At 45.1% G+C, this 26,028-nt stretch overlaps 3 protein-coding genes across 10 annotated transcripts; 1 reads left to right on the plus strand and 2 right to left on the minus strand.

The window, feature by feature from the left end:
- Nucleotides 1–383: 383 nt before the first annotated feature.
- Nucleotides 384–19,249, minus strand: col17a1b (collagen, type XVII, alpha 1b). Of its 6 annotated transcripts, XM_085922924.1 has the most exons (53): nucleotides 16,552–17,013; nucleotides 16,372–16,398; nucleotides 15,686–15,965; nucleotides 14,347–14,411; nucleotides 12,494–12,544; nucleotides 12,234–12,350; nucleotides 11,819–12,079; nucleotides 11,690–11,746; nucleotides 11,441–11,476; nucleotides 11,296–11,346; nucleotides 10,172–10,327; nucleotides 9,265–9,945; nucleotides 9,011–9,088; nucleotides 8,849–8,914; nucleotides 8,442–8,576; nucleotides 8,274–8,366; nucleotides 8,161–8,205; nucleotides 7,946–8,086; nucleotides 6,874–7,809; nucleotides 6,745–6,795; nucleotides 6,653–6,679; nucleotides 6,512–6,574; nucleotides 6,350–6,445; nucleotides 6,195–6,230; nucleotides 6,083–6,109; nucleotides 5,631–5,675; nucleotides 5,495–5,557; nucleotides 5,384–5,410; nucleotides 5,190–5,261; nucleotides 5,037–5,072; nucleotides 4,939–4,974; nucleotides 4,801–4,863; nucleotides 4,707–4,733; nucleotides 4,566–4,640; nucleotides 4,279–4,359; nucleotides 4,153–4,212; nucleotides 4,006–4,065; nucleotides 3,909–3,935; nucleotides 3,756–3,806; nucleotides 3,587–3,673; nucleotides 3,473–3,511; nucleotides 3,261–3,365; nucleotides 3,071–3,190; nucleotides 2,898–3,011; nucleotides 2,682–2,816; nucleotides 2,510–2,620; nucleotides 2,268–2,432; nucleotides 2,041–2,181; nucleotides 1,740–1,970; nucleotides 1,434–1,598; nucleotides 1,282–1,362; nucleotides 1,127–1,210; nucleotides 384–1,041 (listed from the first exon to the last, which is right to left on the minus strand). In XM_085922924.1, exons 4-53 carry the CDS (start codon nucleotides 14,399–14,401, stop codon nucleotides 989–991), a joined length of 5,613 nt encoding a protein of 1,870 aa, XP_085779050.1. In that variant the 5' UTR covers nucleotides 14,402–14,411; nucleotides 15,686–15,965; nucleotides 16,372–16,398; nucleotides 16,552–17,013; the 3' UTR covers nucleotides 384–988. The 6 variants fall into 6 exon arrangements, with proteins under 6 accessions (XP_085779050.1, XP_085779049.1, XP_085779051.1 ...); XM_085922923.1 differs by lacking the exons at nucleotides 16,372–16,398; nucleotides 16,552–17,013 and adding an exon at nucleotides 17,860–19,249; XM_085922925.1 differs by lacking the exons at nucleotides 12,494–12,544; nucleotides 16,552–17,013 and having other exon boundaries at nucleotides 15,686–16,437.
- sfr1 (SWI5-dependent homologous recombination repair protein 1) lies at nucleotides 18,374–19,670 on the plus strand. Of its 2 annotated transcripts, none has more exons than XM_085922961.1 (3): nucleotides 18,374–18,615; nucleotides 18,914–19,270; nucleotides 19,339–19,670. In XM_085922961.1, the coding sequence occupies exons 1-3, from the start codon at nucleotides 18,535–18,537 to the stop codon at nucleotides 19,525–19,527; spliced, it is 627 nt and encodes a 208-aa protein (XP_085779087.1). In that variant the 5' UTR covers nucleotides 18,374–18,534; the 3' UTR covers nucleotides 19,528–19,670. The 2 variants fall into 2 exon arrangements, with proteins under 2 accessions (XP_085779087.1, XP_085779088.1); XM_085922962.1 differs by having other exon boundaries at nucleotides 18,374–18,570.
- On the minus strand, nucleotides 19,575–26,015 carry cfap43 (cilia and flagella associated protein 43). Of its 2 annotated transcripts, none has more exons than XM_085922954.1 (22): nucleotides 25,787–26,015; nucleotides 25,085–25,182; nucleotides 24,896–24,973; nucleotides 24,704–24,829; nucleotides 24,535–24,639; nucleotides 24,365–24,472; nucleotides 24,100–24,264; nucleotides 23,675–23,881; nucleotides 23,513–23,599; nucleotides 22,834–22,914; nucleotides 22,594–22,722; nucleotides 22,413–22,532; nucleotides 22,223–22,330; nucleotides 22,056–22,142; nucleotides 21,893–21,981; nucleotides 21,704–21,827; nucleotides 21,307–21,419; nucleotides 21,058–21,217; nucleotides 20,827–20,991; nucleotides 20,184–20,261; nucleotides 19,928–20,081; nucleotides 19,575–19,852 (listed from the first exon to the last, which is right to left on the minus strand). In XM_085922954.1, exons 2-22 carry the CDS (start codon nucleotides 25,157–25,159, stop codon nucleotides 19,677–19,679), a joined length of 2,535 nt encoding a protein of 844 aa, XP_085779080.1. In that variant the 5' UTR covers nucleotides 25,160–25,182; nucleotides 25,787–26,015; the 3' UTR covers nucleotides 19,575–19,676. The 2 variants fall into 2 exon arrangements, with proteins under 2 accessions (XP_085779080.1, XP_085779081.1); XM_085922955.1 differs by having other exon boundaries at nucleotides 25,080–25,182.
- Between the last annotated feature and the right edge of the window lie 13 nt (nucleotides 26,016–26,028).

The following is a 26,028-nucleotide window of genomic DNA, read 5'->3' on the forward strand; positions in this document are numbered from 1 at the left end:
GAGCGTATTTTTTTTATCAATGTTTCAAAGAATGAATCTGCAATTGATTTCTTGCTGTATTAACGATCATCGCTGTTCTCATCATGGCCTAACTTGATTCATTTGCACCGCATGATTTTCGCACTGCTCAAGTTCTCAAGCTAGAGAAAAATGCTGGATTTTTATTTGAGTTTTACACCAATCATAGATATTGATATATTTTTTAAGAATTTTAACATGCTGAATTTTAATTGTATTGTCTCTCCACCTCAATGAAAAATAGTATATATGCAGTTCTATTGTCAGATCAAATGTATTGGGAATGTCAATGGACATATTTGTTGTAAATAAAAAAATATTCATGTTTTTCCGGGTTTGTGTTTTTAAATAAAAGCAAGTACGACAGCAATTTATAATTTAATGTTTTCCCCCCAAAATGTGACGGTATAAAGTCAAAACATCAAAGTCAGTGTTCTCATATACAAAAATAAACAATCTAATCAGTCATTCCTTCAGCTTCATTTGCAGCCCTCAAGTGGAATATTGCTTTGCGTATTAATTTATAAATCTTCAAGTACAGTAAAAATCTGGTCTAAATACAGCAATTGATGTAACTTGGGTGAATACTAATGCTAACATAAATATGTTCCATAAGGAAATGTTCAATATTTGTACGGATCCTGTCGGCTTATATGGCAAATAATGGCTAAGAACAATAAAATGGAAATTTCCATAAAACAGCAATTAAGGCATTGACCTCAATACAGTAGAATACTTAAAAATGAAACATAAAACAACTTCAGTCACTTGAGCTTAATTCTACTAAGATAATATTTTCATCTAAATAAAGCAAATATTAAAACATCCACATGTGAGCGATGGAAAAACGTGTTCCAAAAAACACCGGCCAGCAGCAAAGCTAAAGAGCTAATTATTACTAGAGCTTCTTTTTTTTCGTTCTACTTGCATTGCTTCGGTTGAGAACAAAGAAGAAAGTAGGAGCCGCGCTTCAGCCGCCGTCTGCCGCAACTTCCTGCTTCTCCCGCTTGATTTCTTTACCTCCTGTAACAACAAAACATAAACGTTCATCAGATTTGCTAAAGAAAAAAAAAAAAAAAAGGCTCCAGAACGGGAAATTTGTAAATACCTGCTTCACTCCTCTGTACGCGATGTGGAATTTGGATCGTGTACGTCCCTGGAATTCCTGGTAAACCTGGACGTCCGGCATCACCTAGAAGCAAATACAATTGAGAAATCAGTGCCAGTTTCATGTTTCCAATTTAAACGACTTGCGCTAGATACCCTTATCTCCCTTAGGTCCCGGGTAGCCTCTTTCTCCTCTCTGTCCGGCGATACCCGGAGGACCAGGGATGGTGCCGTGAGCTGTGCCGAGACAAGGAGAATCAATAAAAAGCTCAGGTTAGCGTGAACCCTCCCATGATCCGAGCTCTTACTTCGGAAGAAGTCCATGAGGTCAGCCGTGACGTTGCCGTAAGCTGCAATCACACGGCTGTAACCGGGTGCTCCGGGGGGGCCCGGTGGGCCGGGCGGGCCTTGTACAGCTCTTACTTGAGTCCTCCAAGGACCCTCCACCAGGTACTCTTGCAGCAGGCCTTGGTCTGCGTGAGGATAAGAACATGTGGTGTTGTTTTATGGACTACCTGGTCACCTTAGGAACGAAAATTATTTCTCCATATCTGACTTGTTCAAAATTTCGCTGAGTCGAGACGTTCCTACTAAGTGCCGAGTTATCCACTCACCTTTGATATAGTCCGAGACCTTCACGGCCACGCTGCTGTAGTCCAAGGTCTCGCTCAGCTTGCTGAGGTCGAGCTCGTGCCGCTGGGAGGCGTAGCGGGAGTCGCTCTGAGAGGAGCTCTGACTGTGGCTGCTGTGTGTTTGAACGTAACCCGTCTCTCCGCGATCTCCCTTTTGGCCCCTCGGTCCAGGAGGACCCGGAGGTCCGGTGAGGGCGCGTCGGACGTTGTCGGCTGATGGACAACAGTGACGTTTGTGACGTTGTGATATTACAAACATGCAAACTGTCAAGTAGAAGCTTACTGGTCAGGTAGTTGTGAACTTCAGAACGGATGGTCTCCCGAGGGAAGGTTCCGCTGTAAGTGACGGTGCCACCCGAACCACCGGCTGGTCCTTGTGGGCCTGGAGGTCCGGGAGGTCCCGGAAGACCTCTGAAGCTAGAGGCTGTCAAACATTCAAGGTTGGATATTTTTTAAGGGTACTTGAAACTTTCTGCTGCATGAGACTTTAAGTGCCAGGTTGTTACTTACCCTGCAGGTAACGCTGAAGCTCCTCCAAGCTGTACGCACGACCGCCCCCCAACACGACCCCTGGCGGTCCCTGAGGACCAGGGGCCCCAGGTTGGCCAGGAGTACCGGGAGGACCAGGGGGACCTTGGTGCACAGCGGATCCAATCCATGAACGGAAGTCTGGATCTGTGTGCCAAGACAAGATGTTGAGTCACAAATTTGACTGAGATGGTGGACCAAGTGGATTCTGGAATCTGTTTTACTTCTAACGAGAGCCGCGTAATCGATTGAAACTGTCGCGTAGCCCGCGCCGCCTGATCCGCCCGCTCCTGGAGGTCCGGGTGGTCCAGGTGGTCCTCTGGCGATTCCTCTCTCTGATGACCAAAATTATGTCAACACACGTGGCAGCACCAATGGTTTTGACTCTGGACTTACCGTTCATGATGTTGAAGACATATGTCGCCACCTCCTCGATATTATAAACGCTAGAAATGCCTCCTGATCCACCCGGTGGTCCGGGGGGTCCTTGAGGACCTGGTGGGCCTAACAGGTATCTCCTCACTTCTTCTCCTAGAGATTATAGAGAGATGTTTTAGCCAGTACTCCACCACTCTGCTCCAAGAAAAAAAGTTGACAGTGTGTTTTACTGACTCTGTAGCATGGCAATGAGACTACTGACAGTCAAGGCTCCTCCAGGTCCAGCAGGTCCAGGTGGTCCTGGGAGACCCTGAACACCAATGCTGATACCTGAGCTAGAGCCAGAACCTGCAAACGGACAACATAGTTAGGAAAAAAAAATCTCAGACTTATAAACAAACACTCACGTTGCAAGTAGGCAACGAGACGAGCGGAGAGCTCCTCCATGGAACCCGAGAAAGTTCCGGGTTGTCCAGGAAGTCCGGGTGGACCTGGAGGCCCGGGAATGCCAGACTGTCTGCTTCTACCTGCAAAGTCATACTTTTAGTAGTCACCCAAATGGTCTTCATAGGGGGACTTTGTTCTTCAGGACATTACTTAGGTAGTCCGTCAAGTACTGGCGCATCTCCACAGATGAACTGAAGGAACCGGGCTGTCCGGGGGGTCCTTGAGGTCCTTGAGGACCAGGAGGGCCTGAGATGACTGAGACAAAGCGTATGTTGGTATGAGAAACTGTGCCGTCACTTGGGTTGCCATGCCAGAATTGTTCTATTCATTGTTCTCGTGGCTTTCAGAATGACTCAATCTACCTCGAGAAGATCCAGGAATTCCAGGAGCTCCGGTGTCACCTTAAAAGCAGAGACAACAAACCTCCATTGGCTATATTGTTGGAAGCAGATCGTTTAGCTCCTTACTATCTTTACCTTTAACTCCCTGTGGTCCTGGGAGTCCAGGAGGTCCTGGTGGTCCTTGAGATCTTTGCACACTGTGTTCTCCAGTATAGGTGGACTCTGTAAGGGAGAACAAAAGCTTAGTCTACCAGACTAACAAAATTTTCAGCGCATGATCTGTTTGTAATATTCCCGAGCTGACCTCTCTCCAAGCTTCCTGGTCTTCCTGGCAAACCGGGTTGTCCTGGTTCACCTGCAGCACCACGGTTCATTAATTATTCGTCATCACCAATTGCTTAATATAAAAGTGCTGCTTTGGCGCCATCTTGAAGGGGAGGGGCTACATTTAACTCACCTTGGAAGCCTCTCGGTCCAGGAGAACCTAAAGAAGAACGCAAAGTTATTGAGGTAAACAAAATCCGAGATGAAAGCTCACTCGGTGTTGGTCTGACCTGTGGCTCCTTTCTGTCCTGCAGGCCCAGGTGGTCCCGGTTGCCCGGTATAGTAAGTTCCTGAAATTTGGAAATTAGAGCTTTGTTATCTTTTATGACGTCTTGAAGCGCTGCTGATGTGTTCAATCTCATATTTTCATTTCGTACCAGAACCGCTTGTAACAACAGAATCTCCTTTGTCGCCTTTGGGCCCTGGTCTTCCGTAACCTGCGAACATGTTGGAGATGATTATACAGTCTATGAACTTCATCAGAAACATCAGATGATACGTACCTGGCTGACCCGGAGGTCCAGGTGGCCCAGGTGGACCCGGTGGGCCGCGTAGAGATGACGAACCGCCGGAAGCATACTGCCCTAAAACATAAACAAAAAGAAATGTTGGTATTTTAGAACTCCTGGCCTGACCCCACATTTCCTCAACCTTCATTTCCTGTCTGTCTCTCTTGCATCCTGCTTAATTAAATCTCTCATACTCCATTCCTCAAGTTAATACGCAGAAGATAATATTACACTTTTTTTTCCTCCCTTTTTCAATCCAAACAGGAGAATTTTGTACTCACTCTCCGCTACACTTGAGCTGAAGCTCTCAGATGTCCTCACTGTTGATCCGGATTCTCCACGGTCACCTTTAGGACCTGCCAGGACCAACAACATGGTCACACTGAATCTAAAAAGCCTTGTGAAGAAATGTGAGGACTTACCTGCAGGACCAGCAGGGCCAGCTGGACCTAAGAACATCATCGAATGTTACAAATGTGGATGTTATTATCACGTTTTTAAAAGAGGTTGTCGGACCTGATACTCCCTGAGGTCCGCGAGGCCCGGGTGGTCCAGGGATGTGCACGGTGGCAACGCCGGCTGCAAAATGATTGACATGTAAACACCCTGACCATGAAGACTACAATCTATTTTTTTCAAAGTTAGCTTCGTTACCTGCATTAATAATTCTTCCTGCTTCACCGGTGTCACCTGAAAATAAACAATAATTATTGCACGGGTTTTGTGTTTCAGGTTTTGTGCTGGTTTTGTACCTTTCGGGCCTGGTTGACCTGGATTGCCTGGTAGTCCTTCAAGAAGAAGAAAAAAAACCTTTCACGTCACAGGTTTTTTTTTTTTTTATATTTGGAAATAACACTTGTTAATTGTCCAAGTCTGTTTGGTAATATTTTCAAAATAAAACGCACCCGGAGGTCCAGCATCTCCTGGCGGGCCAGCTGGCCCTCGAAGTCCAGGGTGGCCAGGACTGCCAAGATCACCTGTGGGCAGATATTTAAAAAAAAATTCTCATCATTCATGATAAATCTCCTGAAACTTTGTTTAAAATTCAAAATAAAACAATTAGCTATGTGGCTAACAAGAGATGCTAATTTCCTTTTACCTCTTGAGCCTTTTGAACCGTCTTGACCTGATGATGGGAAAGAGGAAGACACAAAGACATTAATCTACTGTTGTCTGGGAAAAAAAGAGAATGATAAGGCCTGCCACTAACCAGCTGATCCTTTGGCTCCTTTCTCTCCAGCGGGTCCAACCAAACCAGGTAAACCGCGATCACCTGACCACACCAATGAGTCACGTTAGGTTTATTTTGTTTGAATCCATCTTGTGTTTTATTCTACAAACTCTACCTTTGAGACCAGGTGTGCCTGCTTCTCCATGGAAACCCTGAGGACCTGGTTAGAACAAACAAATCATGGGCGTGAGATTATGTCACAGCTGCTTAGCACTATTGCCAGCAGAGGGCGCCAAAGCAGAATCATTTTAATTTAGAAATGGACAGGTAGGTGATTTTGGGATCTGCCTGAGAGTAGATAGCAAGTGAATGACAAGGAACAGCCAAAAAGTGACGAGGAGTGAAAGTTAGGGTTAACTTTTCAAAGAAAAGGGGGAATTGCAAAGGAGGTGAAGAAAAGGTGAATAACAGCTCCCACTGAAACAAAAGAAGGTGAGGGAAGACTTGCAGATACGAGGAGCGAGAGCAGAAGATCCAGAAGAGAAAGATTCATTCTGATGCCTCCTTTGAGGTTAAGTCCAAAGAGAAAGAAGAAGAACTCTAGAGAGCAAGACTTAAGACTCTCACCTGGTGCTCCAATGAGCCCAGAAGCACCTGCAGTGAATCATCAATGTCGAGTTAAACTGAATATTAGACTCGAAGGCTTATTTTGGAAAAAGTGCTCGGGGGGTGGTCTCACCTTTTTGACCGGGGACTCCGGGTTCCCCAGCATTACCTTCCGAAACAAAAACAATGAAATGCTGAAGATTGAGAAGACACTATTGTCCTACAAATCTGGAGTCTTTTCCCCTGTCCGGTCCTGTCCTATTTGCTACTACAATTATCTTGATGTACCTTTGTCTCCTTTGGAGCCAAATCCTGGTTCACCTCTCGGTCCAGCAGGGCCTTCTCGCCCCCTCAAACCAGGAGGCCCTTCCAATCCCTGTTCACCTGAAGACACATCCCGACATTCATTAACCCAGTTCTACACAGTCCAAAGCGTGTATATTGTAATACCATGGCTTCCTTTTTGGCCCTTTGGACCTTCAGGACCTTCGTGACCAATTGGACCGGGTGCACCTGAGGTCAAAAAGGTTTGATATTAACCAACAGACAATGTGTGAATGTGGGTGCAAAAAAAAAAAAAAAATACCTTACCTGGAAATCCGGGTTGACCCGTGTCACCTGTGACAAATAAATCACACAGTTAGTTTGTTTAAAAGTAGCGATTTCACGCCAAATAAATCTACCTTTAGGTCCAGGCAGTCCTCTTTCTCCTTGCATTGTGGCCGTTATGAACGCTGGAAAAGAAGTTTCATTGAATATTTAATAGCCAATTATTTATATTTATGGAGTAACAAATGAATTGAAAAGATTACCTTGGAAGGCCTGCGACTGCATTTCTCCTCGGACCATGCGCTGGATGGCCATGTGAAGAGCGGCGGCGTCCACGTAACCACCGGTGCCGCTAGTCCAGAAGCCGTTGGCGGTCACTTGACCTTCGTGGTGGCTCACGCTGGAGGTGTGGCTGGTCGTGTGGCTGCTGGAGGTGTGGCTAGACGAGGAGTCGCTGCCGCCGCCGCCGCCAATGCTGCCGGTGCCGCCAAAACCGGTGACACCGGTGCCTGCGCCGCCGCTGGAGCCGGTCCCACTGGAGCCGGTTCCACTGCTGCCGGTTCCACCGGCGCCGCCACCAATGTGGGTACCGCCAGTAATGATGGTAGTACGTCCAGAACTAGAGCCGCCACCGAAGCTGGTGCCTGCTTCACCACTTGAGCCAGTTCCAGTAGCTCCGCCCCCAGCTACACTGCTTCCACTAGCTCCAGCACCACCTATGCTGGTTCCACTCGCTCCAGCGCCTCCAACACTGGAACCACTAGCTCCGGCGCCACCCATACTGGTACCGCTGCTATCGCCAGCACCTCCAGCACCAGCGGCCCCAGCACCTCCAGTGCCTACAGCGCCTCCAGCACCAGCGCCTCCAGCACCAGCGGCTCCAGCACCAGCGGCTCCAGCACCAGCGCCTCCAGCACCAGCGGCTCCAGCACCAGCTCCAGCAATGACACCACCACCCCCAGCGGAAGTACCACCCCCAGCATCGGCCCCGGCAGCAACTCCGATTTGCGTTCCAGAACTAGAGTCCGAGCCTCCTCCTCCCCCTGCTCCAAACACGAATATGTCCGTTTTGGATTGGCCTCCGCCGTCCACGAAAGTATTCCCGCCGAGGCCCACGAGACGACTGGTTCGAGCAGAAATGATGGCCGACTCGCTTTCCAGAGTGGCCACCCGGTTTTTCAGCTTTCTCACGTCCTCAGCTAATAATGAAAGTAAAACAAATTGTTGAATGACATTTAAAAAGTCAATAAAACATGTTTTTTTTTGTTAGAATTAAATACATTAGGCATTCCCAATGAAAATGTGCCCCCATCAACAATTTGTACTATTCCTTACCCAACGCAATGAGGCCGAAGAGGAGTCCAAGGAGGAGCAAGAAGAGGAGCAGGAATCCCAGCAGCCACTTCCACCAGGAGCAACAGGCGTCAAAGCAGCAGCACCAGCCGCCTCCGCAGGCGCCGCCTTTCTTGCGAAGCTCTGCGGACGAAGCTCACCGTAAGATAAAATTCCATAAAAGTTCGAATACGCCGAAATAAAACAGAAATACATACGTGCGTGTGTGCCTTTGTCTTTCATTAAAACTCCCGATGATCCATCTGATGAAGTCATACATCTTTAGCTTCAGGAATAAATGCAAAAAGTGTTGTGGTGGTTTCAGACTCACAATAAGCATTTCCCATCCCTGCCTTGAGCTGAGTTCCTTCACCGTAGGTTGTGATTAACTTCTCCTTCTGGATGGAGTCGCCCGAGAGGGAACCTGAAACGTCAACAAGCGGCGGTTGTCGACAATTCTCTCCACTTTATTTCCGACCTGGACAAAGGTGCGCCTCACCTCCTCCTGCAGCCCGAGTGAACTGCTTGCCGCTGTCTTTGGCCAAAAGAAGAGCTTCCGTCTCCCTGGCGTTGTCCTTCTCCGAATTAACAAACATATAGTCCTTGTATGCGTCCCCGTTTTGGGATCGAGTGGCTTGGGGAGGACAGATAGCAATGTGTCATTCCTCCAATGGGAGGCCTCGGATGAGAATTCTCATTTTCACAAAATAATAATTAAATCCTTTGTTTTTCCATAGTAGATTTTAAGATTTAAATTTTAAATCAGCATGAGATCAATATTTTTTTACCATATAAATATGCAATAATGCTGTACTATTCAGCATCAAGCAGCTTTACAGTAAGCGTAAGATGAGTGTTTGACAGTAGAAACATTTTAAACCACTAGAGGGCGACAGAGCAGCTTACTTGAAGAAACTCCAGCACCAACGACACCACCGCCAACGCCAGAAACGTTTTTCTGAACTCCGTAAGCTGTCAAAAAACAACAAACAATCAGATAAAGGTAAACTCTTATGTTTCATCTTTTTTTTTTTTTTTTTTTGTTCAGGACATTTCAAACGTGCGTACTTGTCATGTTGGCATTTGCGCCGCTTGTAGTGATTGCACTGCCAGAAGAGGGCGCCAAATTATTCTGAAAGCCATACACTGTGGGGAAATATGAGTCTGATTACAGTGTTTCTATGATACATCTCATATGTATAGTTTTTTGTGTTTGTTTTCATATTCAAAATAAATATTTCTTTTAACATTTAATGTTGAGTTCTGTTGATTTATTCTCATCATAGAAAAACTATTTATCATGCACTTTGTGACACACTCACCTGACAGGGACGGTGCGCCCAGGGCGATGGGTGTCGCTCCCCCTGACATGTTGTTGGCGCCGGCCTGGTACGAATAACTGCTGCCGGCGCCCGCCGCCACGGCGGTGGTGCCTGCGGCGGCAGGCAAGGTGGCGGTGGACCACGGGAAGGCCGGGAGCGCCGCGTCCGAGTCATACTGGGTGGATCTCATGCCGGAGTCGTGGATGCCAGATTTCTGACTGATACTGTACTGGGATGACCTCACACCGGTGTCGTAATGGCCGGACCTCAAACTGCCGCCATACTGGGAGGATACGGCGCCGGCATCGTATTGGCCTGATCTCAAACTGCCATTATACTGGGCGGACACCACACCGGTATTCAAGGACCTGATGCCGGTATCGTACTGCCCTGCTTTGGCGCCGCCGTTATACTGTCCTGTCCACACGCCGGTATCATACGACATGGATCTCACACCGCCACCGTACTGGCCCGATCTCACGCCCGCGTCATACGTGACGGACCTCACGCCGATGTCCGACCTTCCCGCGTCACTATAGTGGCCCGATTTGAGACTGCCTTCATAATGGCTGGCTTTGCCGCCTATGTCGAAGCGGCCGGCTGGCAGGCCCGTTTCGAGCAAGGCGGATGCGTCCACGGTGTGGAAGCCGTCCGATCTGCCGCCGGAACCAAATGTTAACACTGCGGAAGAGGCAGAAGACACATTTGTTATTATTTCTCTATTCAAGGGAGAATGAATCAGAGACAAGAAAGTCTCGGCGTGTATGAAATGTCAGTTTGCCCCGTGGATTCACTTTCTCAGAAAAACAGATGTCGTGTGTGACTAACGTGCTGTAATACAAAACCCAGAGTGGGAGGGAGACAAAGTGTCTGTGCGTGGGAGTGGGCAGGGGGCGGGGTCAAATACCCGATTGTGAGGCCCGAGAAGTCACCGAGATGGTCTGGGTCTCCACGCTGGCCTTCTTGGGGCCGCCCATGATGGCCGAAGTGCTGGATGCACGCACGGGACTGGAGCTGCTGGAGCGAACCTTCAGCAGCTTCTTTACGTCATCCAGCTCCGCCCCTGCAAGTATGATTGGCAGAGGATAAAGAATATATGTCTTAGAGTATTGTCATCGTGTCTGTCTACATGTTTTGCTCCTCCATTTGTGTTCAGTCGATCCATCTAGCGGCAAAGTGACTGAAGCTCACTCCAAAGTTTTTTTTTAACATTCAAGCATCTCCTTGCAGTTGTGTCGTGTTCAATTAGAGAGCAGGCCTGTTTGATAGCATGCGAAACGAACGTTAAAAAAGAGAACACTCCTCCCCGAACAAATAGGAAGCAGCTGGGTAATTGGACACCCGGCCCATGTGGGGTTCAGTCTTCGAAAACCGCACAGACTGCCTTCTGGGAGTCTGCCTCAGCCAGGAATAGGCCACGTTTGAGGTTTTACGGTAAATTTCGGTTGCGGCGCTTTACCCTGATTTCGAGTACATGTCGCATGAATGATCGCTCACATCTTGAGCTGAATGTTTATGTTTTGTTTTGGGTGATACTTCCAGCTTGCATAATCGCTACACAATGAAGAAAAATCGTGCTGCATAAATTAGCCTTGCCTTTAAAAAAGAAAAAAAACCAACAACATTTGAATGGAATGGCTGCAGTTATTCACAAGTACAGCAGGGGACGTAGTGAGTGAGTGGGAAGCATGTGGTAAACTGTGAGTCACTTCTACCAGCGCTGCCGCCAAATTTGGACCAAAGGCAGCAGCAGCACATTGGAAAGAAAAGCCACAATGGAGTCCATCTGAACGCCAGATTGGATATTGTGCTGTAGGTTGCCGCCACGTGTTCGCCATCTCCACATAAACACGCACGGGAGAGATGCAGGAATTTCAGGGACTAAAAAAAAAGCCAACCCTGACAGGGCCCCAACTCAGAAAGCACGATTCGAAAGTACTTTAAAACGATCCACGAGATCCCTTCAGCCAAATAAAGATGCTTTTGTTACTTTATGATACGTTATATAAGAAAAAAAAAGAGTCGACTCACATCTGCCGGCTGTGGGAGAGGCGCTTTGCAGCCGGGCCCGGATTTCGCTTTCTGGCCGCCAACGATGGAACAAAAAAAATTCAGATTGCAATCAAAAAGGGAGAATTTTCAGAATTTGCAGGTGTTGCGGAAAACAAGGGCGTACCTCTGCTCTCGCTTCTCCCTCTGGTGTTGCCCGAGCCTGAAAAAAATCCCCAAAAGAAAATCCAAATTATTAGACAAACTCTGCTTTTACCAAATTTAAATAACAATGATAAAAAAAAAAATTAAAACCACTACAATGACAGCAAAATGACTCCCTAAAAAGCAAAAGTAGTGCTTTGGTGCAACCATGTACCATACCCAGACATTTTTTTTTTCCTATCAAGCTTTGAAGCTTTTCAGAGTCACTTACAATAGATTCCATAGTCTTTGCGGGAAAATTCCGGCGAGGAATTAGCGCTGGAACTCCCTGGAAGAGACGCGATAGTGCATCAAGAGCGCCCCTAGTGGTCGTACTTCACCTCCACCACGAGGCACTCACCTTCGTAACCTCCAGAGCGGCTGGACCCCGCCTTCTTCCTATCCGAGGAGGCGACGGCGCCCTGTGTTCTCTTGCCCCCGCCCGACGAGCTGACTTTGGTCACCGAGCTGACGATGTAACTGCTTCCGCTTCTTCCTCCTCCTCCGCTGCTGTAGCCTTCATTATCCAGGTAGCCGGTCGCACCGTCTCCTATTCCGATGGCGTCTCCTCCCAGGTAAACCCCCGAGGAGCTGTAGTTACTGCTGCTCACGCCCACCGAGGCTGCAGAACATGAAGGATGAGGGACACGCGTATGATCTTAAGAACATTTGTGTTTAACGCTTGTTAATCGTTTGATTTTGCAACAAAAGTTTCAAATCGAATCGATTCGACTCTGAGTCAGTCGCTCGACTCGTGGGTGCGTTGGCTGACTCACAAGAAGTAAAATAAGAAGTGCTGCTTTTCTGCGTTAAGATGTTCTTCTCCAAAGCTCCTCCTCCTCCTCCTCCGCTGGTGCTGGCCATGTTCCTGTGACTCGATCCGCCGGTTCCCTCTAGCAACCAGAAGACAAACAGCAAAACACGAAAGCCGCCATTACTCATCGGGCACTTCCCTCTGAGCTGCACGCTTGTAATTACCGCGTTATGCCTTGGCCTCAACGTCAACAATTAAAGCGAGCGTGACGGAGACACTCACTTGGCGGGAGGGATGTCAGTCTACTCGTGGACGTTAGGGACTCCGTCACGACTGATAGCACAAAAAAGAAAAATGATTAGTTTGGGAAGAATCCGGGGAGTCGCTATACAAAGCGGCGTGTTTACTTTAACGCTAATCCCCCCGCCCCCGCGTGAGCAACTGTCCACCGAGCGGGTGCCTGATGGTTATTTCGGTTTCCATTAGCGGGAGTGCTGGGGTGCACTTTTTGTCTTTTAATTGGGTACAAGTCATTAAAGGTGACTTTTTGTTTTTGTTTTGCAATGTTTGCGTTTCCAGGTTAAGAGAAAACTTCTCAAATGGCCCCTTAAATGGAATTGTAATGTTAAGCGTTGACATTATGCTTTTGTGTTCAATTAAAAACAACACAAATAATCAAGTTTCAGACAAATTGGAGTGCAGTTTTTGAGATGGTTGAAGTTTGCAGCGGCCCAAAATAAAATCGCCGTGAGTTATCTTTATAAAGCTGCATTTTTGATACAGCTCTTGTATTGGATCTTATTCGATAATGCCGTTGCCAGGGTCAGATTTTTCAGATTTACTGCAGTGGAGAGAAAATTGTAGAGAATTTTGACTGCCTCTGTCCAATAAATCATAAATCAATTCCGCCAAAATATCAGCAGAGGAATGCAAGCCTGTTCTTAAGTTTGAGCCATGCGCACTTTTGCTACGTTTACAAACAGCGTTATTTATTTTTTTTTGTTCCTGGACGTCACCATTAATAATCATAACGATAATACCAAGGAAAAGCTCGGCCCGTGAGTAACATCATCCCGACCCCCCACCCCGCCCCACCTACTCCTCTCACAGACTTTTATGGACTTCTCAAACTAACGGCAAACATTCTTTATCTGTTAACCACTTTGGCACGGCTGCCAACAAGGCTTCCAGACGCCAACCTCGGTGTCCATTTGTTAACTCCGCTCAGGCTTTTGGCTTCCTCAGACTTTTAGAATGCGACTCTTAACTTTTACCTTTTAAGCACTTTACTGAGCTTAACCGACAGGAGGTGATTATATTTAGAGGTGACACATCAAGAAAAATATGCTCTGACATTCTAAGTCCACTTGTGTTTTATCGCCAGACGGGACTTGACCTCATCACATGTTGATTATTAAAGCGATGGACCGGAGGAGGGTTTAAATGTGAGACGGGAGGAGGGGGGGAAATTTGAAAGGTGAGACTTTAGAAAGTGACAGTCGGCGTGGGACAAAAGCACAAGGGAAGGTGCCAGCGGGGTGGAAAGTTAACTCTAACCTGGCAGTAGCAGCTGGGGAATGTTAGATGGGGTCTTTGAATGCAACATCAGTTGAGAGCCTTTGAACGTCCAAAGTTACGGGAGATTAAAGAGGACTTGAAAGTGTCATAAAATGTAAAAGTTTTAAACCGAGGGGCACAATCGATTATTTTAATGATTAAACAAACTTCTATGACATCATAAAATGTCCAAATAAGATTCCGGGAGTCCAATTTAGTTTGCATTACATCTAAGCATGTTTTTTTGGGGGGGTCTTTTTATTACGATACTTCTTTTGAAATCGGAAAATGGCGTTTTAAAAAATGCCAATGGCAAGCAGCATCACGAACTCAGCGAGCATCCAAAGATTGAAACCTTAAACAACCCAACATGTCTTCTTTCTAAATGTACAACCGAAAAGGAATATTTAAAACATTCCCTGGCTATAATTTAGAACAAATTATTTCTATTTCCATTATTTCCGAAGGGAAAAAAAAGTATTTTTTCCAACACAAACAAATCTGCGGTTGACCAGTTGGGTCAGTCCTCCGAGGTTCCACTGTATCTTATTACACCCTGAAGACTTTAGAAACCTCACCCCGTTGGTCGGCCAAGTCTCCCGAGAAGTCCGCCAGTGGCGTTAGCTGGTCCATGCCATTTTATCTGCAGACAAGATGACAGCACAACTATGACCGCACTCACGCTACCGTGCGTGCATGCGTGCCAACTCTTGTTTTGCTTCAAATGCGGTAAAATGCCAATTGGGCTATAAAAACGAGAATCCAATGAGAAGGATGGGAACGCACAAGAATGTCACAAGATTCACTTGGTGAGAAAGGTCACGAGGCGAGTATGGAATTGATGCTTTCATTTCGTCCCAATGAAACATAATCATGTTCATAAAGTTTGCCTCGTTTTAAAAAAAATGTGGCGGAGTTCATTTCTATATATATTTAAAAATACAATAAAGTGAACGACCAGCCTCCAAGGTTAGTATTTGTATGTTTTTAGAGCCAAAAAAAGGCACTTGTTATTGCTGCAAAAGCCCAAACGTCTTGGCATGTCCGGATGATGGACAAGTGGTATACCACAAGGATCAACTCTAAGCATCTTTACTTTTTAATTTGGCTTTTTGTGACACTTACTCCAAAATGTTGGACCGTTATATACATTTCAGGGGCCAGAAAAAGAAGTCACATGACAAACCGTAAAAGCTAAATGTCAAGGGTATAAAAGAAACATCTTTCAGCGTCCTTGTTCCATACAGACTCCAATCATGTAAATGTTTGTCCTCGAACACATTTGAACTCCCAAACCACTTATGAATAGTTGATAGAAGATACAAAACATGGCCAGACAGGCTCTGAAGCGGCATTATTGTGTCCAACAAAGACTCAAAAGGCCAAATGCACACCATACAAGCCAGTCACCACACCCCGGGGATATTTAATACATTCAACACTTTTCCTATTTCCTCAATTTCCCACAAATGTGCCGATACTGTGTTTTTTTTTCCACCCCCCAAATGCTGACCAGACACTTTTTTGCTTTTTAAAGAATCCACATCCTAAATTCCTTTAAGTCACTACTGCCTGTTTAACTTCACCTCCTAACCTGGAAATATAAATAACATATAGAAGGGTTGCTGTCAAAGTAAGTAGGGAGAGGTCAAGTTGAGGAATATATTTAGGAGAGATGTAAATAGAAACGTAAAGAGCATGAAAAAGTATCCAGGGATCATGGTAACAGACTAATTTTAACTTCATCAAAAGGGACAAAAAAATGATTTGATGTATTTCCATCTCAAAGCACAAATAGAGAAAATATTTAAAAACTCGCAGGGTGAAGTGATAGCTATTAAGGAACATTCAGCATGGGAGGTAAAAAAGCAAAAAAAATGTGCTTTTAAAAAGTATTTTCATTGTTTATGTTCATACCTCCAGCCAAAGGAGTCAATCAAGTCCCCCCGTCCGCGTGGAGCTCCTTCGGGGAGGGGGCCAGCGTGCGCAAAGAAGTCCCGGGATGTTCCTAAAATAAATAAAAAAGTCCTCTCCGCTTCTTGTTGTGACTTTGTGTTGCCCAAGTAAAGTTGCAACGGAGATTTGCGGGCAGCGGTCCCGGCCGCGCCCCTCGGCGTCGCTTGGCAGGCAGGTGTAGCTGTCCGCAGTTCCAAAGTCCCACAGCCGGAGCTGACACGTGAACGCGTCCGTCTGCAAACTTGAAAACAGTGAGCGAAAACTCCTACTGCGGCTCTGAAGACACAACTGCTGCCCAAATGTTTTTTTTTTTCTTGGAGTAGGGGGTGGGAACTTTTTTTTTTTATTAGAGTAGAGGGCGATTGTGTACAGCGAGAAAGCTCATCCTGTTGCAACTGGATCACATCTGCTGCATGAACAATAATTGGCATGCACTTTGTGGTTTGCAGACACTATTGTATTTCTCTACTGTACTTTATCACACTTAGTATTTATGTGAAACCGTTTTTTTTTGCACAAAGCCTTACTTATGACAGTTTAATGGTATAATTACAAGCGACACTCCATGCTTAGCCAACGCATGGTTTAAAGAAGACATTTATAGCCTGCATTATAGAAAACGAAACGATATACAATATAGTCCTCACCCCCTTTAAATTGAAGATTTTTGTGACCTAAAAAAGAATAAGATCAAGAAAAATCAAGTTAAGCAGTTCTAGAGGGCTTTTCCTGACATTTTGTCCAATTCCCCTTGAAAGATACGGAGCCAGTTCAATTGGACACATTTTCAAAAAGTTTCTACTTCTACAAAGAAAGTCTTTGCTTACAAGTTGCTCAGCCTTCAAGTTAACAATGGGTTTATTCTTTGACTTTTTGAAAGGCTTCCGACCATTTGTGCAACTTGGAGGGAAGAATCATTCTTTATCTCTCCAGTGAGGAGCCATTAGAGCCGACGGGATCCCTGAGCCGCCACGCCCATGCGGCACTGACCTCCACCCACCCGCATGACTCACGGCGAGCGTGACTCGGTTCTGCTCCACTGATGGAAAACAAATGGACTTGAGGACAGGGGAAGGGGGGTTGATGTACTCCACTCAAATCCATGTGCAACTTTGAATAAAGCTTGATAGGAAAGGAAATAATTTGGAGGGGAAAAAAAAGCATTCCGTGAGTGTGTGAGAAAAAAAAGTTGAAAATAGTGAGTGTTGTTTTTTTTTTCAGCTGACAGTTTGGATCCACCATGTTTTTGCTCAGCTGATAAAACACACCCCGCAGATTAACTTTGCATAAACATATCGAGGTCCAAAGGTTCCACACGAGGCAATGATTACTTCATTACTGCAAATCTCACACTAGTAGAGCGAGAATGCACCGTGGGAATCCTTTTTAATGCATCAACAGGCCACAGTAAAATCCAGAAGTATTTGGACAGTGATTGGAGTTTTTCAAAGTACCACCAAAGGTTCTTTGGACCCTAAGTGTGTCAATTTCCAAATACTGTGTTTTGATGAGATCCAAATGAAAGATCAAGCGAGCAAAGTTGGCCGTGCACTGCTCCAGTTTGTGCACGACAACAACATGATCTTAATTAGGAACGGGAATCTCTCCAGCAACTAGTCGGATCCAGCAACTAACCCACACACAGTGCTACTGCCCCCCCGCCCTCTAAAAAATTGGCAGACATAATCACTCTCTCACCACCACGATTTATAATTAGAAGCGATTCCGTCCCTCATCATAACTGTGGCTTATTTTCACACGTATGCACTCTTGTAACAAGAGTCTGCTGAAAAACGTTTCCCTGCCACACTTTGGAAGCAACGCCAAATAACACTTGAGTCTGTTTTGTTGTTGTTGTTGTTCTGGGGCAGCTTGTTTCACACTTTGTAGGGGGGGAGGGGGGGAGTGATACATCACCCAGCGAGATGAAAACAAAAGTTTCTCTGTGTCGGGCCAAGGCTGTGACCTTGCTGGATTTTAATTAACTGCATCTCAGCGTCATGCTCAATCACATGAGAGAACTTTGAAAATATTATAAAAGTGATAAATGGTTCAACCCTAACAGAGAAAGAATGGGAAAAAGTGCAGCTTGGGATGCCCATGCAGAAATTTATGGGTGCTCATGACAGACACACCTGTGTTGGATGAAATGTTGGCAACCTCACTCACATCTCACATGGATTCGAGATTCTTGATAGCCACCTTTGCCTTCGCTTTGGCTGGAAAAACTCCCAACCAGTGCCTGAAAGTAAAAGTTGAAATGTTGACTCACTACAAAGCTTAATTGTTGAATATGTGAAATTGCACAAGTGTGTCCAGGCAGGATGATGTTACAGAAGAAAATGTAGGAGGCTGGTAAAAGAACTGAGACTGGAGGTGAATCAACTGGTGGGAAGTGTTGAATCACCTCATGACCCCGCCATAGATACGAGAGCGTAACCAAGAAATAGTCTTAACACAGGGCCTAAAGCTAAAACTAAATTGTATTTTGACTTAATACTGTAGCGTAAAACATAACATTGTTAGAAATTTATCACAGATGCAATTTAATTTGAGAGAAATGTCATTTCAACGGGGTTTTAGTGGGGTTTGACTGCGATGTACTAAATACTACATTTCCCATAACCCTCCGCGGGTTTGCGTCATCAACAATCCACCAATCACAGACTTTGGAGGGCTTATGAACTACAAAACAAGGAAATGCATCGCAGAAGAACTTAGTTTAAAAAAGAAAGAATAACTTCTTGCACTTCGTCGTTTTTTAGAAGATTTTGAATCGTTTTGACTAGCGACTGCGAGCTGCTTTCTTCATGGAGGTCACGCCGAAGAATGTGTCATCTAAATCGGTATATAATTGCTCACCGACGAGCGCATGTGGAATCGCTGAGACGGTAATTTGTGTGCTTTTTCAAGTAGTCGCTGTCATTTCAGATAATTTACCTTCTAAAAAAAAAAATTAAAATTAGCACTAACTAAATCAATTAAAACAGTTCATCTGGTACGTGCAATGTTTTTGTGATGTCCACATCAAATAACATGAAGCTTAAATCGGTTAATAACAACATTGCATGATACCGACAATCTCTCAGATTTTGGGAAAGTTTAAGTATACTGCATGTGTGACGTCAATATGGAAACTGGCTTAGCCGAGTCTTGTTGACCGGACACTCTGCCATCTGGTCTCCACAGCCTCAGCAGAAGTTGAGCTCCTCCATGAAGGAACATCTGAAAAGAACGCGCCGCTCCTTCACCTCGCCCTTCTCCGTGGCCAAGCGCCTTTGCGTGGACGATGAGGATGACCAACGAATTCCATCTCGTTCCCAGACAACGGATGACGACGTTCCTAAAAATCCTCCACTTATCACCCAGTCTGCCAACTGCCAGGAACACAAACCTGGGAGTGAAAAGTTTTCCTGGAGAATTCCCGGACCGGCGCACTCCCGCCCCGAAGACTTTGCGCAACGACGGGAGCGGCTTGGCAGGGAGGTGAAGGACAAGGCGGAGACGTTACGCCGATTGAGGATGGTTAAGATGTACAGGAGTAAGGTGGGTCGCTTAATGCGGGCGGTGGGGGAAGACATCCTGATGATGTTTCAACTTTTCTCCTTCTCTAGAACAAACTGGCACAGCTTCAAAGCTTGATCGACAAGTGGCGGAGTTGCGTTCAGAACGCGTTGTACGAGCTCCAGTCGGACGTTCCTGTGGAAGGACGTAAAGCCAGCCTGTCTGAACTTATCGACCTCTTTGGTCTGGATGACAAACTCCTACGCTTTGACCGCACGGAGGAGGACTTTACTTCATGAATGTGTATCGAAATATCTAATATATCTTTTGTTGACCTTCTAAATAATACCGGAGAGTAAATGTTCAGTAATATGGCATTTTTTATTTGTTGCTACTTTGTTATCTATTCAAGATAAGTGTAAATAAAACCTGGTCGCCTGCACGAGGCTTAGTCGTATTTGATCTGCACCAGCGAAGGAACGTTCTTCTTCCTCAAATGCTGTACCTCGGTGCTGAGGAAGGCCAGCTTCTCCATCTGGTACCTGGCCGTGTCCTTCAGCCGCTGCTCCAGCATGATTTCCTGATAGCGCTGCTCCATGTTCAGCGCTTCGTTTTTTTCAGAAGCTAAGAAAAACAAAGTTGTTGGTTTTTTTTTTTTTTTGAAGTTCCAGATAATTCTGGAATGTGTGATTTGGTTACCCGAGGCTTCGTGGATGTGTTTCATCTGCGACACAGTCACTTGCATGTCCTGGACCTGCTTGTCCAAAACGACGTTCTTTTGTTCCTTCATGATCGTCTGAGCTTGGAGGTGTCTGATTTTTTGTTTGCGAGTCTTTATGTCCTTCTGATAAGCCTTTAAAAGTTTCAGGGAAAAAAAAAACAAGCATAGGTGGCTATGGAACTTTTTTTTGTTCCTGGTCTGCCATATTTTTGATGTGATCAGGCCTCGTGTTACCTTCGCTTGGAGAGACTGAGCCTCCTTCAGCGATACCGTCTGCTTGCACACGCGACTGTCGCTGTCTGCCTTGAGATACTGAAAAAAAGAAAAAAGGCGTACAGAGCGCACGTTGTTAAACTCCAGGTTGGCATAAAAACAACTGCGCAATAAACATGACGAGCGCACTTTATGGTTTTGTTTGTATTCAAAGGTTTGAATTGTCACCGTTCCAGAGACTTGAACAATGGCAGGAAGCGGCGCTGTAGGCCACGGGAGAAACCACCTGAACCTTTTGCCAAAATAAACGGGCATCTGGGCCCCAGAGCGAACGCATTCTCATGCACAGTCATCGCCATGTTAAAAATAAGACGCGTGACTCATCAGATCTTTATGGGGGCCTGTTGATTCTCCAAGCTACTCGCTCGTTGGCTGTGGCCTGGACAACGTATCTCCCTGTTAGGTCGTGTGTTTACTTAAGATTGATGCTCTTGGATGTGTTTAAATGGCCATAAAGAACAAGCGGCTTTCACCTGAAGCCATTGCGCTGATAAAAAAAAAAGCTTTACTCATCAATCCGATCATAAATCTTCTGACGGGAACCGAAAATTGCTTTATGACTTGCTGGCATTTATGAAAAAAGTCAATAAATCAAATCCAAGACCTCTTTGTGGTCCTCTGTGAGACGCAGCTTCTGGATGTCCCGTTCTTTGTTTTTGAGATCTTCTATCTGCATCCTCCTCACGGTATTGTCCCACTCCACCTGGATGATGCCCTTACGGAAGTCTTTGGTCTGCACCATGGTGGCTATCTTCTGCTCGCCGAGGGTCTGATTGGACAAATCGGTCTTTGGTGAGATGCCGGTTGAACCGATGAGTGAGTGCGTTCAACTGACCCTGATAATTTGGTTGAGTTCTTCCACTTTGCTCCTGTGGATAAGAATGGAGTCGCTGTAGTCGGGGATGAGATCCATGTTGGTCACCTCCACCTGGCCCTGTTTGAGCAGGAACTGGACCGTGATGTCCGTCAGGAAGTTCTGCTTCTTCTCACGCAGGCTTGAAAGGTATAGAGGCCAATCGTTTGTTTACAAGTCATCTAAAAGTCACTTTTTTGGGTCAAATAAAATAAATGGAGGGTCACCGACTTTTCAAGTTCTGTTGTGAGAAACTCGATTCCCCGCTCGGCGGTCTCGTCCTCCTCTCGCCTCTTGAGCAGACTCGCTTGCATTTCGGCCAGAGCGGCCGCTGTGGATTTGATCTGCAGGAAAAGTGCCATGATGTGGTTTTTAACAACATCGGCAATTTAACAATGGAAAGGTGATGACAAATGTTCCTGCTTGATTAAAACAGAAGAGCAGAAATTCAGAAATGAATGGTTGTCTGTCCAACTGCTGTTTGGCGTTCCACACGGTTCAATTTTAGGGCCCCTGGCAATTTATTGCTTTTGTATTTAAATGATGGTCATTATAGTGATAATTAGACAAGTCATTTTCATTTTTTTGTGAGCTTCTGTTGATTCTCGTATGAATATTAAATCGTCACCTTATGCTCCGTGTCGATTTTTGTTCTGCGGATTTGACAAAACATCTCCCACACTGGCTGGTTCAGTCCCTCTGGCATGTTTCTATGAGAGTCCAACTCATCCATGGCATTTTTCCTGTGACCTCTGAGCAGAAAGAAAACAAACTTTTATGACACTCACAAATCAAAAAAGTGGTAATAATGACCAACCTCGGTCTTCGCTTGAAGAGTTTATACAGCTGATCAACATGAGCTTTGTGGAGATTAGGAAACTCCTTCCTGAAGTCTTTGTCTTGAACCTTGAGAGACATTAAATGTTGGAAATAGGCGTTGACTGGCAAAGAAGATGTTCGGGCGCGATCAGAAGACTTACTTTATCGTCCGCCACAATGTTCTCATAACTTTCCTGGAACGATTCCACTTCTTTTCCAAACTTCTCAAGCTCTTTGCCCATTTTTATCTGGAGTAGGAGAAAGAAGATGATGGAGGAATGACATGGAATTCCAACAGGATGTAAATTGGATAAAATAACAATTGTACCTTCTGTGCAGACATTTCTTTCAGTTTTTGCGCCATCTCCATTTCTTCATTCTTCATAATCTCTTCCATGAGCACCGAGTAATTGAGAGTTTTAATCTTCAATTCTTCCTGTTTTTTGAATATCAGTAATTTTGTTTGGGATGCAAAAAAACTCTCTTTAATGTGTTGTGTGTACGCTTTGGCTGTTCACCTGACATATGGCCATGTCGGACTTCAGTTTCATCTCAAAGAGCTTTTTCAAACCTTCATCAAAGCGATCCGTGGCCTCTTTGGTAGCTTTCTGAAGGCTTTTGATTTCGTTTTCCAGGGACTGAGAATTCAAAAGTGGTCACTACTTACGTCAAAGCAGGTGCGGTGGAAATTTGGAATACCTTTCTGTATTTCTCCTTCTCTGTGTCCAGCTCTTTGACTTTCTTTTCATGTTCTTTCAATTGCTTTTTCTCTTCTTCGCTCCACTGGTCGTTAGGTTTGGCCAGAACAAACTCGGGCTGGGGTACTTCCTGTGGAGTACATTCAATAGGCACTTCCCGTACTTTCCGTTTTGGCCCGGTTGTTTTATTCGACGAAGCAACTCGGGTGGGATGTCATGTCATGAGCGCGAGCGGACCCACCGCTTTCAGTAGACTGTCTTTTTTCACTTCCAGAACGCCCTCCATCATGTCATCCAGAGCCCTTTCTCGAATATCGTCGCTCTGAAATAAACACGTTGTGAAATATTTTCCATTAACTCATTCAAATGGATATTGGACGTCTAGAGTCGTCAATGGGAGCGAATGAGTTCATATGAAACGTGCAGTGATGTGATTTAACCTCTCAAAAAATTTCGATATTGGCTCCAAAACACCACTCTACAGTACCTAAAATAAAAAATAACATTTCCGCCACATTTTTAGTAAATGAGTCACTGTGTGGGGCTGCCGCCATGTGACTGCCAGTCTCCGTTTGATTCTTGCCGACGTTGGTTTAGTCATGTGAAAGCACCCGAGGCAGATGTTTCTTTGACAAACCAAAACAAATAAATAAAATAGATCAAAACTAAAGTTAGGTTGGGGTAATGGAGTAAAAGTACTCCCAAATTATTCGTAGGTGTGGTAGCATTTAGTGATTTATTAGCACTCCTCAGCTTGACTCTTCCTTTTTCTTTCGAAGTGTAATTTACTGCCGAGACAAGTATGCATGCGAACGTACAAAAGCTCCGCGGTTGGTCCCGTCTCCAAGCCAGGAAGAATTTGGACCAAATTACAAAACAGGAGCTTCAAAAACAAAGCCACGTTTGTTTTGGCAGCGTACCTTGGCCGCCAAACGCTTTTGTTCTTCCTGCCTCTTCCGTTCCTCTTCCTGTTCCTCTTCGGGGTTGAGGTACTTTTCTGCCTTGATCTAATAAGTCATGAGAAGATTTCCTTTTTAGCCATAACAAATGTGACAGGTGAGATTGGAAGGGGGGGGGGTCACCTCAGAGTCGTCCACACCAAACACCCTCTCGGGCACCTCCCGGTCATTCAGGACGGGCACCCACAGCTCCTCTTCCAGCTCCAGTTCATCCAGGAGCTCCTTCACTTGCTTGTTCCTCTCTTTGACACGGCTGATCTCCTGCACTTTTTGAATACACACCTTGTCAAACTGGGTGTTGAGAGCCACCTTGATTTGATAGATCACATCCTGGATATTGGGAGGGTGGGAAAATGAGGAGAAAGACCAAAATGAGGATTGTCCTTCTGCATCACTCACATTTTTTTCTACCATAATTTATTGAGAATATTATGATAGCATATATGATAGTGTTGGCCAGTCATGTTTTTATTTTTATTGCTCACGGGCTCCCTCTCCTGTAAATGCAGTGTAGTACAAGCTGACTTCATCTTGACCGCTATTCTCACCTGAAGCAGAACGATCTGGTTTAGCTTCTGCTCGGTGGTGTGCAAGCTGAACTGGTCGTACAGGTAAGAATGGGATATTCCCAGCTCGGCCGAGTAGCTGCTCGCTACTCCACTGCCCTCGGAAAAATCATCAGCTTCTTCCTCCGCACGTTTTTCTTGGGCCGCCTGGAAAGGTTTAGCACAGATTTTGTTGGATAACACTTTTTGAAGAATGATCAGGTTTTTTTTTTTATATATATATATAAACTACGATGGTTGCGCTTACAGCCAGTTCTTCCCTCCTGCAATTTTCAACTCTTTGCAGGGCAAGCAAGTCGGCCTGCGCTCGTTCTTTGAGTGGGTAGTTTGTCACTTCGTGCTCCGTATGAAAAGCCTGTGACGAGCTCATTTTTAGTTCCCGTGTCAGTCGAGTTAACTTCAGAACGCGTTTCGTACCGTTACAGCTCTGTCTTTAACTTTCAGAGAATCCCAGCAGTCTCTCTTGACGACGTCACGCTTGTAGCATCTTTCTAAAATCTCCATCTCAATTTTGTCTCTCAACTGCGATCAAGAATCACATCAGAAATGGCATCTGAGAAGAAGAAATATTTCAAGGCCGTGTTACCTGAGACACTTCTTCTTCCAAGGCGACGTCGTACATCCTCTGGCTGTCGTCGTCCACGTTGAACTCCTTAAGCTCCAGTCGCTCGATTTCGGGGACTTGCTCGTTTTCCCTGATCATCTCTTGGATCTGACAACATGGATCCATTCCGTCAATCACTGTACATTGGTAGAACATAATTGATGCTCCACTCACAGTGCTGCGGATGGCCTCCATCCTGGCCAGTAGTTGCTCCTTTTTGTCTGAATAAATCGGATCATCTTCGCTTAGATGCTGTTACATAAATAGTACAAATGAATAAACACATAACACTAGCAGGTCGAAACAAACAAGTAAATTGCAACACGGTGTACAGAAGATACAAAATGGAATGTTTGACCTCACTCTGTTGTGGCGCATCGGGGTCAATTTCAGTATTGACCTCCATGGTGGACTGAGTTGTCTTACCACATCAGGCATTCAAGACTTTAGTTCTATTGTGCCTTGGGGGAAACCATACAAAACATGCTCAGTACAGTCAATGTATCAGTATTCACGGCTTATTTATTTATTTATTGCTATCCCCTGTTTCACCACAAGAGGGCGCTAAAACGAAACTTTGAATGAATGAATTTATTTTCGTTTAAATTAAGCCATTAGTTCCTTGCCTATTCAAATGAAAACATAAAGTGTGCACGCAGAAGGAATAGGACATTATCGAGTCGTATCATTGATTGTGCGAAGCGAATAAAACTCGCAAACACGCGACAGCTTCTTTCTTTTGTCCGCTGAGAGGAAAAATGTTCATTTATTTAACTGTTTATTTCTGCTACTCCAAAAATGGGGGTCAATATGCACAAATAAGAGAAACTCCCGGCATATTGGTAAAAATAGACGTTAAGGTCGCGGTGTGAAGTACGTAATCTGTTTTGACAGTATTACTAAGACAACCAAAGGAGAAAAGGTGAAAGTTATTTGCTAACACGTGACGTCATGATGATAATTGAAAGTGTTTTTTTTTAAATCAATATTTCTGGCGAACAATACGAGTTGGCATCATATGTCAGAAGTCATTTCCTTATCAGATAAACAAACCTTAAAACTCACCTTAACCTGGAAAATGTGGAAGATGAACACAATTAGTTAAGTTCAATACACTTTGAACATGATCAATAATAATATTGCTTGTCGCTACCTGCCTTACCCAATGAAACCAAGCAAGACTACAATTGATACTTCAATTTCTATTAAAACTATTACATTAATTGCAACCTTAACGAGACAAACTACTTGGTGAGATTCTTACGTTTATCGACACGACGACCGGTTGGTGTGTATCCTTGGCAACT

The sequence above is a fragment of the Syngnathus leptorhynchus genome, chromosome 10 (genome assembly GCF_054491065.1).
Source record: "Syngnathus leptorhynchus isolate UIUO chromosome 10, UIUO_Slep, whole genome shotgun sequence".
Lineage (NCBI taxonomy): Eukaryota > Metazoa > Chordata > Actinopteri > Syngnathiformes > Syngnathidae > Syngnathus > Syngnathus leptorhynchus.